The sequence below is a fragment of the Monopterus albus genome, unplaced genomic scaffold (genome assembly GCF_001952655.1).
Source record: "Monopterus albus unplaced genomic scaffold, M_albus_1.0 scaffold209.1, whole genome shotgun sequence".
Taxonomy (NCBI): domain Eukaryota; kingdom Metazoa; phylum Chordata; class Actinopteri; order Synbranchiformes; family Synbranchidae; genus Monopterus; species Monopterus albus.
The window spans coordinates 614868-625227 of record NW_018128089.1 but is presented as its reverse complement, the minus strand read 5'-3'; the positions used below and the strand labels follow the sequence as shown (position 1 = coordinate 625227).

Here is a 10360-nt window from a genome sequence, read left to right as displayed (position 1 = left end):
TTAATTTAACCTCGGTTTACTACATGATTCTTGTAATGTTTGACCCTGGTCACTAGTATGTCTCCAGATGGGTTTTGGAGGGCCAGTTTGAGTCAAAAGTAGCATTTCTAAACGATAAATACAAATTTATTCTTTTTAAAGTAATAGTTAATTAATCAAACTATCACAGTATGAAACCAGTATATTTGCTGCTGTAATTCAAGTGATGTTTTATCCATTGCAATGTTGGACAAAACATTTTAGTGCTGCTAAAAGGTCGCAGGACCAGGTTCCACTGTTTTATTTGATATAAAGACAAGTTTTAAAAAGACTCAGTCTACAGCCATGCCTAGCAGCTCTCTCAGGCTGTAACAAAGAATACTAACATTCACTTAGTAGCACTAGTACACAACATGCAGCCAAAGCTAATAAGAATGACAACAGTTTTGCAGGTACTTGTACCCACATTGCCATCCCTAAAGCTGCTGGTAGCAGACTCACATTGTGAAATGGTTGTGTGCCCAAATACATAGACACAAGGTGTATTAGCTACTTTATTTGAAAGACTGCAATACTGAAGCTGATTGTAGAGGGATGCAGGTGACCAAAGATTTTGTTAAATTAAAATACTGTGCAGTGCTTGAATACAATGGCAATTAACCATGAAGCAAATGAACAAAAACTGGCCTATTTCAATGTATAATTTTATATACAAAATGGACTTTCAATTTTAACTGTGTGCTTCTGAGAGGATATAATGTGGTGCAACGGTCGACAGCAGTACAGAATACGTTATATTGGTGGTGTTTTAATGAGATTTTAAAAGTCTAAACTAGGAACAGGTACATCTGCTGTGTACAGTTAATCCATGTGAAAAACAGGTTATGGTCTGTATAAAAAAAAAAATTCTAATATACTAAATGAGGTGTGGTACAATTCATTTCAATCCGTTCTGTTCTGTGGCCTGCCAAGGCAAAGGAAGACAGTCAATAATCTGGGTTAAAGTTTCAGTTTTGTACAAACATAAAACCAAACAGAGACAAAATGTTAAAATGCATGCAGAACAAAAATGGCATGGTTTCATATTGTTTAATAGTGACAAGAAAACCATCTAATTAAATGTAAGTGTAAAATAGTAATTTTGCACAGAGCTAAGTGCCAAGTCACCCCCTGCTGCTGTGTGATGCACTGAAGCCTTTAATATAGACCTGATGTTTGAGACGGTCAGTGGTTTATCAAAGCAGTTCACTAAGCAAGTCAAGTCTTGTAGATAGCTATAAAATTACAGACATCTTAGACTGTTAGAGCACAGTAAAATATGAAAAAGTCAACATAAAAATTTTACAATGCAGTCATCAATTTACTGCAATGTGCTGGAGTTATCTAGTCTGTAACATCAAATGAACTGAAAAGGCACATCACATTTCTCAAGCTGACATTTAAACCAGACATCCCTTAGAAAAGTATATTTAGTGGACTTACATGAAACCTCACAATGTTTTACGTGGTACACAACAGTGTACCAAGCCACTTTTCACCATACAACTCGGTATACAGCTTCCTCGGGGATAGTCTGTAAAAATCTTGGGGAATATCGTCCTTGATGTCACAATCTTATATCAGAGGAGATGTTCTCCATTATTTACAGTGACTGTGTTTAAGGCAACCCTGCTTTTCTTCAAGGAAACCAATAAATTGGCAAATCAGCTCAGTGACCATCTTGTCAGTAGACAAGCTCCAACTACAGCACTTCTGACCGTCGTTTCCTGGTAAGAAAAGGTTAGTGGCAAAAGTTGCATCCTATTACTAAATTATGGATTAAAGTTTGGCTACAAATATTCTCACTGCACAATGCTAAACTGCTCAAAGAGCAAATCTGCCAAAACATTAACACTGACAGTCAATTAAAGGAGAATTTATATGGTTATGTTTATCTTAGAACCTTTGATGATTTGTTTAGTTGTCACTGATGCATCTTGGGCTTCAAGAAGTCCATTTTCTTTCTGTATTTGTCGAAATCAGAAGACTAATCAGAGGCTTCTGCAGAAATCAAGACGTGCTAATCCAGCACTTTGTATAGCACAACAGTTACAGTTTCATCATCTTAGTTTGCCTCCCATTTCCATCTGTGAATGTTTGTTGAGAGGAGGGCTTTAGGCTGCAGAAGAAGCAGATTAAAAAACATAATGCTTTGGTCCATGCGTCTGTCTTGAGTGTTAAGGTTCATATATTCCAGAGCACAAGTGATGGCAGCTCATATCCTAGCAGTCTAGGGTTTGGCGTCCTTGTTCTTTTCTATCCGTTCTCCTTCCACAATACTAAGTGAATGCTATGGTCGGGCATGCTGGTGGCAAACACTAGTCCAGAGTCATTACCCCCATCCAGGCCATTAAGCCAGGAAGTGACACCGGCCAGAAAACTGGACCCTCGTTTGGATTTTCTGTATGCAGGTAGAGGCCAGCGGCCTGAGACAGCCTCTGTCCTCAGGTCCATCACATACAAGAAGTGGTTGTCGAAAAGGAGCGCAAACACCTCGCCAAAGCTGAGTAGAGACAGGTTGGCTGGGTCCTGCATTTTTATCACCCTGGGAAGAGCAAAACATGACGGATAAAGAGTGTTAGTGGATTCATCATAGAATATAAACAAGATCTCGTGTCCACATCCTTGATTCTAAGCAAACTGTGATGAAAAATGAGAACTTGTTCTCATAGCTGTTGTTTTATAAGGGGCTAATGCCAATACATAACTGAACAATGTTAGGCATCAGCAAAGCATTTTTATTAATATGCTCTAATCAGCTCAACACACAGTACTCAGATGTTACAAATCAAAATGATACATTGTTGCCCTTTGGTTCTGGTACATTTCATGCTCACTGTGTCTTTTCAGAAACAACCAGAAGGACTAAACATGATGTCTGACTGATAGCAGGTAGTGCAGTTTTAGGTGGCAGTTAGACCTCATCAATAACGCCAAGGAGCAGAACAAAATAAGGCACTTGGGTGTGACTGATGATAATATGATGCACCATAATACTAAGTTAGTTAAGGCTCTGACATGTACATTAGCTAATATATTCTATACAAATATTAGCTTAGTTACAACTCTGACAGTACATTGCTCCAGCATCCCCCACCGTCTACACCGTTTATCACCACCAGAAGTGTCACTGCTTTTTACTCACTCACTTACCTGTGACCTAACCTCAAACAAGAACTACGCGTCTTATGATTCAGTGACGTTCAGACTGTACTGTTATACTTCCTGCTAGAGACACACATCTTACATAATACACACCAGCTACAGAATACGTTTCTTTACTTAATAATCCCAGTGAGACATATTTTGTCATGTTTACAAATTTACCTGAGAATCTCAAAACTGGCAAAGTCCCACTGGTAAACTCCAAGGTCAGAGCTACAGACGATGTAACGTCCATCAAACTGCAGGCGAGGCTGAAGGCTGATGCTGTGGTCTTCTGACACTGACAGGGTCTTCAAGCACTTGCAGTTGATTTCTCTGCCTAAAGGCCAGACCTGCAGAAGGAACAGTGCCACCTTATGGACTCTTGGGGTAATAGCGGCTCACATGACAATATCACCAAAACTGTGATAAAAGCTTCACATTATTTCCTTTACAAAAGAAACAGCAGCAGAAGTGAGCATTACCTTGATTTCATATTTATCAGCACTTAACAGAATATAATCACCAGGGCTGTGCATCATAGATTCTACTTCACTTTTCTGCAGTATCACCTGATAGGAGATAACACAAGATACATGTTTCAAAAGAGATCAAACATTTCGAGGTTGAACTAGGTTTTATCTATGCTGGATAAATAAAACACTACGCAGGCATCAAACTTCTGACATTTCCATCTTGATTAAACCATATTAACATATTTACAGATATAGAAAAAAAATGCATAGACAACAAACAATGCATTTATTCTTAACCTAAAATCCTGACTAGTTAAGGTGAGCTGACCTTGGTGACCCACTCAGTGTGTCCAGTCAGAGTGTTGAGACAGGCACCAGCAGACAATGCCCAGATCTTCACAGTGAAATCTGCAGAGCCACTGACCAGAACATCCAGCTCATCATTATAGTCCACACTGAAGACTGAGGAGATACAGAATGTGCACACAATCAAGTGTTTATTAATCCTTAGCAAAAAGGGGATATTGATGAAACAACAATATCAAATCAATGTGTATTTTTTTAAAACTGGGAAATAAATGGCTTCTGACAAATTTTGCATAATTCACCCACACATTTTGCTTTTCAGGTTTACAAATGATACATTTTAAATTACGGCAGCCACACAAACCAAAGTTTGTTGAGTTTATGGTCTGTGCTGCTGGAATAACATCATTGTCCCTTTCATTTAATTCTGTTGACTTCAATTTTTGTATGCATATGTAAATGTACATACTGTACCTCTATACACTGCCACATACCTTGGAATGAGATGCACTATAAAAATTAAGTTTAGCTTGTTTTCACTTATTACTGTAAATAATTCAGGAGATATTAGCTGAACATATAAACCAACCTGCTCCTGTGTGGCCACGGAACTGTTGGATTTTAGCCCCTGTGCTCCACTCCCAGCTTGCAATAGTATTGTCGAAGGACCCAGTCACCAACTTCTGTTCATCAAATTTCACTGTAGCGCAGGTGTGTGTCTGAATTCCACAAATGCACTGTCCAGTGCGTACATCCCACAATTTGGCAGAGAGGTCATCAGAACCTGAAAAAGAAGAGGACAGTGTTACTGCTATAAGCTCTGACACGCCTCTTTAACACAGTAGTTTCTATCTAAACGGTTGTATACTGAACTAGACCGAGACATACACGTTATTTATACTGCATGAATAGTAATTTACCCAAACTCAAAATGAAATATTCAATAAACGTTATTTCACTTTATGTGTAATGCATCTAGAATATGAGTGTTTCACTTTTTGAATTAAATTACAAAAAAAAAAGCTTTTCCATGATGTTCTGATTTGTTTTTGGATGAACCTGTATGACTGAATGGATCAGCACGTATTAGATGATTCATTTTATTTATTTATTCCTTTCTTTTTACAAATTCAAGTTTGTGGTAAAGGCTGTACAGTTGTGTCTGAGTGGTGGTGAGATCAACAAACAAACAAGTATGATTAGTATAAAACTATGAAACAGTTAAAGACCCATTAACAGATGAGAGGATTTTCACCACCTGTATATAACTTGAAGCTGATTCTAACCCAACCTTTTCCACACTGAAAATAACCAGAGTGACAATGTACCTGTGCAGAGGAGGCCATCCTTGTAATAGAGAGCATATACTCGAGCACTGTGGCCGATAAGGGACGATGTCTCAAAGGCCTCCTGATCTTTCAGCTGCATCATGCGCAGTTTGGCCTTCAGGTAGATGCCCTTCCAGTGTGATGCATCCTGAATGGACTCATCAATCCTCCAGCCCAGCTCCCGACACACTCCCTGCCACACCTCTGTACATGAGTTTATCACCTACAAGGAGACAAATGCTTGTTACAATGACAAGTGCATCCAATGCACAGTAAAGGTAAGCTGATTTGTAGCACAACAGTCTTTGCACTGTTTTGCAAATATTGTGGTCTTATTTGTGGCTTTGGCTTTAATATATCAAGTAACTATTTTTCACGAGTTATGTATACTTGATATGCCATGCTCGGTGACAACTGCGATCCCTCTGAATTACCATGGGTACTTCTCATTTGCTATATCTAATTTCATCTTGTTCCTTGGATGACCTGGAAATTAATTGCATTAAAGATGTCTCGATTCCTTTGTTTATGCTCAAGGAAGCAAAGCTCAACAAGGAATTCACTGAAAGCGAGGATACAAAAGATTTTCCACCAATCTTTTATTAGACGTTGTATTAGAATTTTATTATGACTGGATACTGGAGCTGAACAGGCTGCTCTGAAACTACACTACTGTGAGACTGCAGGTTTATACCAATGTGAGCAACAGAGCCAATTCAAGTGTAATATTATTCCCAATTTTAAGATTGAATTCATTATCCAAATTCAATAAACCAGATTACCATGGTTACTAGGAGTGCAGCAATGCATTGTGGAACAATATATATCATCAAAAATATACCATTAAAAAAAGTGACTATGCATGGTGAAACTGAAAATTAGATCACAATATCAATTCAAGACTCCCATGCAATTTATAGGCCAAATCTGTTCTCTTGACCAACCTCGTGTTCACTAGAGTTAGCTACATTAGCCACACTTTAATTTGATTACACTCAAATGTACAAAATAAGGGAAATGTTTGAATAAGAAACAAATGTTTGAAAACAGTTTTTGTAAAAAGTGCACTTTTTACATGGTTAAACTCAGCTACAGCTGCCAGGATCTTCTGGACAGTGGTACAGTGGGTATGAGGGACTACATCACATGAAATGAGGAACTGTTGCATCTTTGTTTTCATTGACAAATGAATACACAGCAACACTCAGGACATGGCAGTTGAAGTAACACTCATCATGGGTTCTGGATTTGTTTCCACTATGGTGCGCCCACTTTGGAGGTGTGTTCTGGGAGCTAAATTTCAGCACCCCTCAGGAGGCAGTACTGAAATCAAAACAAATACTGTGGTTGTCTCCAAACACTTCTCTACTCATAAGGTCCCAGCCATACTATTTTCTGAGTTCTCCACTGTTGATATTGTAGCAGTAAACCTGCCAACAAACAGCAGAACCAAAGAGATCTTTTCATCATCATTAAAAACATTAAACAAAGACTGTTCTGCTGAAATTCTACCAGCATGTCAAGTTTGCTATACAAGGAGAAAACATACTGCAACTTATTTACATCCAAGTTGCTGCCACTAATCCAAGAGTGCCCACTCCTGCCCTTCAGAATGTGTGCCGTTTGTACAGGCCAATTTGTAAGGTTTTTCTTCCATTCCTCATACGTAACCTATACAGTGGTTTGTAAGAGATTCAGACATTATTTACAACCTCCCAGCTTGTTATTGTTGCCTGCAGTCTTTCAGTAATAAGCACATTTTAATTTATCTGTGTCATTTCCATTCAGTCACAGTGGATGCAGTAAAGCAGTCGCCCATTCATTTAATTGAAACTATTCTATTTTCAGGTATAATTCACATAATTGTGTCCACTTTCCTTGTCAATGATTAATCAATTATTATTTATTTGCACTTAATTTAATTGGTTAAAATATCAAAATCAGATTTATTGATGAAGTATGTTTAAACAGACAATCGACTCTAGTAAAGACATGGGTTTAGTGTTCATCAGAGTGATGGTCCGGGGGAAGAAACTGTCCTTGTGTCTGGTTGTCTTGGCGTACAGTGACCTGTAGCACTGTCCAGAGGGGAGTTCAAACTGTTTGTTTTCACTATGTGAGGGGTCTGCAGAAATATTCTCTGCCCTTCTTTTATGCCAAGAAGAGCCACATTCATTTCACTGACACTAATGACTCCAGGCGAATGTTGCAGGGAATACAAAAACAACAATAATAATAGTAATAATATCAATGACAACAAACAGTCCTTCACCAGCTGTTTCATTTATAATTCAAGTAACTTTGTCTTTACTTAATCTATTTTTAAATTCCTAATTGACTAGCTTTTCAGTGAACATGTATCAGGTCAGTGTTTAAAAACAGTTTTATTATAGAAAGAAACCACAGTATTAAATTAATTTTTAACACTGAAGCGATTACTTATTGTTAACATACCCTACTATCAATTATGGAAATCGATTAAAATTTTGATCCTTAGTCAGGAAGCATTACATTTACCTTGTTCCATTGCTTACAGACCAGGCAGCAGGTGAGTAGGGTCTGAGGATCCAGCCAGCGCAGCAGGTAGAAGGCCAGCTCCAGAGGAAGGAGGCGCAGGAAGTCACGCTTGAGCAGGGTCTCCAATCCATTAGACAAATGACGGAGCTGGGCAGCACCACTTAAAGATATGAGGTGGTCCAGAGACTGGTTGCGCTGCTGGTCATTTAGAGTAAGGAAAGTGGCAGAGACTGACTCCAGCCACCCCTCAAAGGCCACCTTCTCCATGGGCACATGAGAGCGACTTGCAACACTGACAGTCCCTAAAACAATGCAAGGTCTGACTTTAGCACATTTATACACAAGAAGACATGAGTATCCTGAGATGCCAGAGTTTGAATCTGACAAATGTTTGACAGAAGTTAGCACAGTCTTTTAAAATTGTTAAAAAACTGTAAGATATTAAATTTCCAATGATAGAAAAAAATTGACATTTTAAAGCTTTGTTCAATTCAATTCAATTGTTGAATAATAACAGATACATTTGCAAGATACAGATATCTGCAATATATATCTATTCTAGCTATTAAATGTTAAAACATCCGCTTATATACTTTTGAAGGAGTTTGATTTCTTAAATGTAGCTTTTCCTATAAAATCAAAGTCGTAGATATCTTGAAGTACAATTTCTGCTAGTAGTAATGTTATTATGGAGACTTTAAATTAGTCTACCATTCTGACAAGTAATAACACAATTACGTCTAGGAAAAAAGCTATTATGGATATCTAAAATGTAGTTAGATAGGAGTGTGGCCTAATTAAATGTTCAAATGGCTTGGCGTAGACTATGGCCATACAATTGTCTTTGAATTATTAGAACGCTGACTTCAAGTTCACTGTTAAATTGAAAAGAGCTGTAATGTACGTTCTTCATCAGACAACTTACCTAGCTATTTTAAACATTTTACCAAGCTATCGCTGGGTTACAAATGCAGTACCAGGAAACCTATGCATGCATTACCTGGTACAGGTTTCGTTTATTATAATAAGCAATTACTTCTCTGACCAACCGTATCTGCTTATGCATTTAGCATTAACTTAGTCCAGGTTAGCTACTTGACTAGTTAGCAACTTTAGTTACTTAACACGTTAGCTAAGTAACACTATACAATTACATGGCAAGTTAACGTTAGCTACGACTGGTGACATCCAAACAACAAACGAACAGGATTTGCTAGTAAACAGAGTTACATTTAAAAATGTAAAATATAAATATTTACCAACCAGAGATGTGCAGCGAGTTTTTTTTATCGCCACTTTGATATTTAGTTGGCTCACATAGCGAAGTTAGCTGTCGTAAGCTAACCCGTCATCAAGCAACTTGAAAGAACTGTCCAAGTAACGTAGCTTCTTAGCTAACCACCAGGAGAATCCTGGATTCTGTTAACTGTAAATTAAGTGGTGTTTATAAAGGAATGGTCGTCTATGCATTTTTCAGACTTAGAGTTTTTAACACTAAATAGTAGGACAGAAGGATAGCAGGACGTGACAGCTTGAAAAGGAAAAGATAATGGAAACGCCATCCTGCCCTGTAAGGTCGTTTTTTGCCCTCAGCACTGTCTTACAGGTAGCAGCGTAGGCGTACTTGTTAATACTTCTTTACAACCACTATGGACAGGGTCATATTTCTGCCCATATGGGCACGTTCAGAAATGTAAGTCAAGGATCGTTAATAAATACAATTGTATTTGCTACACAGATTTGTTGATTACATTTGCTTTGTGGTGTTAACTAGCTTGGTATTTTTTCTCTTCATACGACATACCTTGCCTGTAGGATATTACTGCGGGCTTAAACAAGTGCTGGTAAACTAGCTTCCGGTGCCGCGCACAATGTCATTACGGTGTATATTGACCGGGCCAGAGTGTATTAGGAAAGAGAGTGGAGACATCTCAATTGACTCTATAAGGACGTTTTTAAATAATGACGGATCATTGGAAGCGCCACCATAGACTTATATTGAGTTGACTATTATATTTCAAAGCTGAAATCAATAGCAGTAATTATACTCCTGACACTATAAGTCAGTGATACGTGCCAAAACGTTTTGCAACCTTTCTAAATGTCTCTCAAATATTGGGTCACTTTAATAATTAGGTGCTTAGCTAACTAGCTGAATTTAGCTGAGCTATCTACAACAACAGAACACAATTAGTTTGCAAGGCTGCATACGTTTTTCAGAATAGTAGTTGATAATAAATCCTGCTGTTCTTTACAGAAAACAGTGGATCTTTATCGACTCTTTGGGACTATTTGACACTACATGAATCACGTGACCTGCTGACTTTTTTTTAACTCCTCAATGTCGAAACTCTTCTGTCTTAATGGCTTTGGTTTGCTAATATCTGGCTCTCCGCAGTGCCGCTATTTCTGTACAGCACTAGTAACAGATCTGGGCATTGGTTTCTTTTAAAGTGTAGTGGGGCCAAAATATCATATACTAACGGTGGCAGAAACGTGGTTTTCCGAAGCTTTAAACCAATTGCTTCGGAAAATGTGTGCTGTTTTGAAACATTTAAATTATCACACAAT

At 38.0% G+C, this 10360-nt stretch overlaps 1 protein-coding gene across 3 annotated transcripts; it reads right to left on the bottom strand.

Annotated features, from left to right (window-relative positions):
- Positions 1 to 519: 519 nt before the first annotated feature.
- Positions 520 to 9742, bottom strand: fbxw2 (F-box and WD repeat domain containing 2). 3 transcript variants are annotated; one of them, XM_020618826.1, is made up of 8 exons: positions 9594 to 9742; positions 7790 to 8091; positions 5273 to 5495; positions 4534 to 4728; positions 3967 to 4100; positions 3648 to 3734; positions 3346 to 3515; positions 520 to 2563 (listed from the first exon to the last, which is right to left on the bottom strand). In XM_020618826.1, the coding sequence occupies exons 2-8, from the start codon at positions 8054 to 8056 to the stop codon at positions 2275 to 2277; spliced, it is 1365 nt and encodes a 454-aa protein (XP_020474482.1). In that variant the 5' UTR covers positions 8057 to 8091; positions 9594 to 9742; the 3' UTR covers positions 520 to 2274. The 3 variants fall into 3 exon arrangements, with proteins under 3 accessions (XP_020474482.1, XP_020474481.1, XP_020474480.1); XM_020618825.1 differs by lacking the exon at positions 9594 to 9742 and adding an exon at positions 9049 to 9371; XM_020618824.1 differs by lacking the exon at positions 9594 to 9742 and adding an exon at positions 9053 to 9371.
- Between the last annotated feature and the right edge of the window lie 618 nt (positions 9743 to 10360).

Excerpts from the sequence above, each read along its gene's own strand:
- fbxw2 (XM_020618826.1), bottom strand. The coding sequence starts at position 8,056 with ATGGAGAAGGTGGCCTTTGAGGGGTGGCTGGAGTCAGTCTCTGCCACT. Across the intron at positions 3,735-3,966 it reads ACACTGAGTGGGTCACCAAG|GTGATACTGCAGAAAAGTGA; the intron begins GTCAGCTCACCT and ends ATCTCCTATCAG. Across the intron at positions 2,564-3,345 it reads GCCAGTTTTGAGATTCTCAG|GGTGATAAAAATGCAGGACC; the intron begins GTAAATTTGTAA and ends TGCTCTTCCCAG.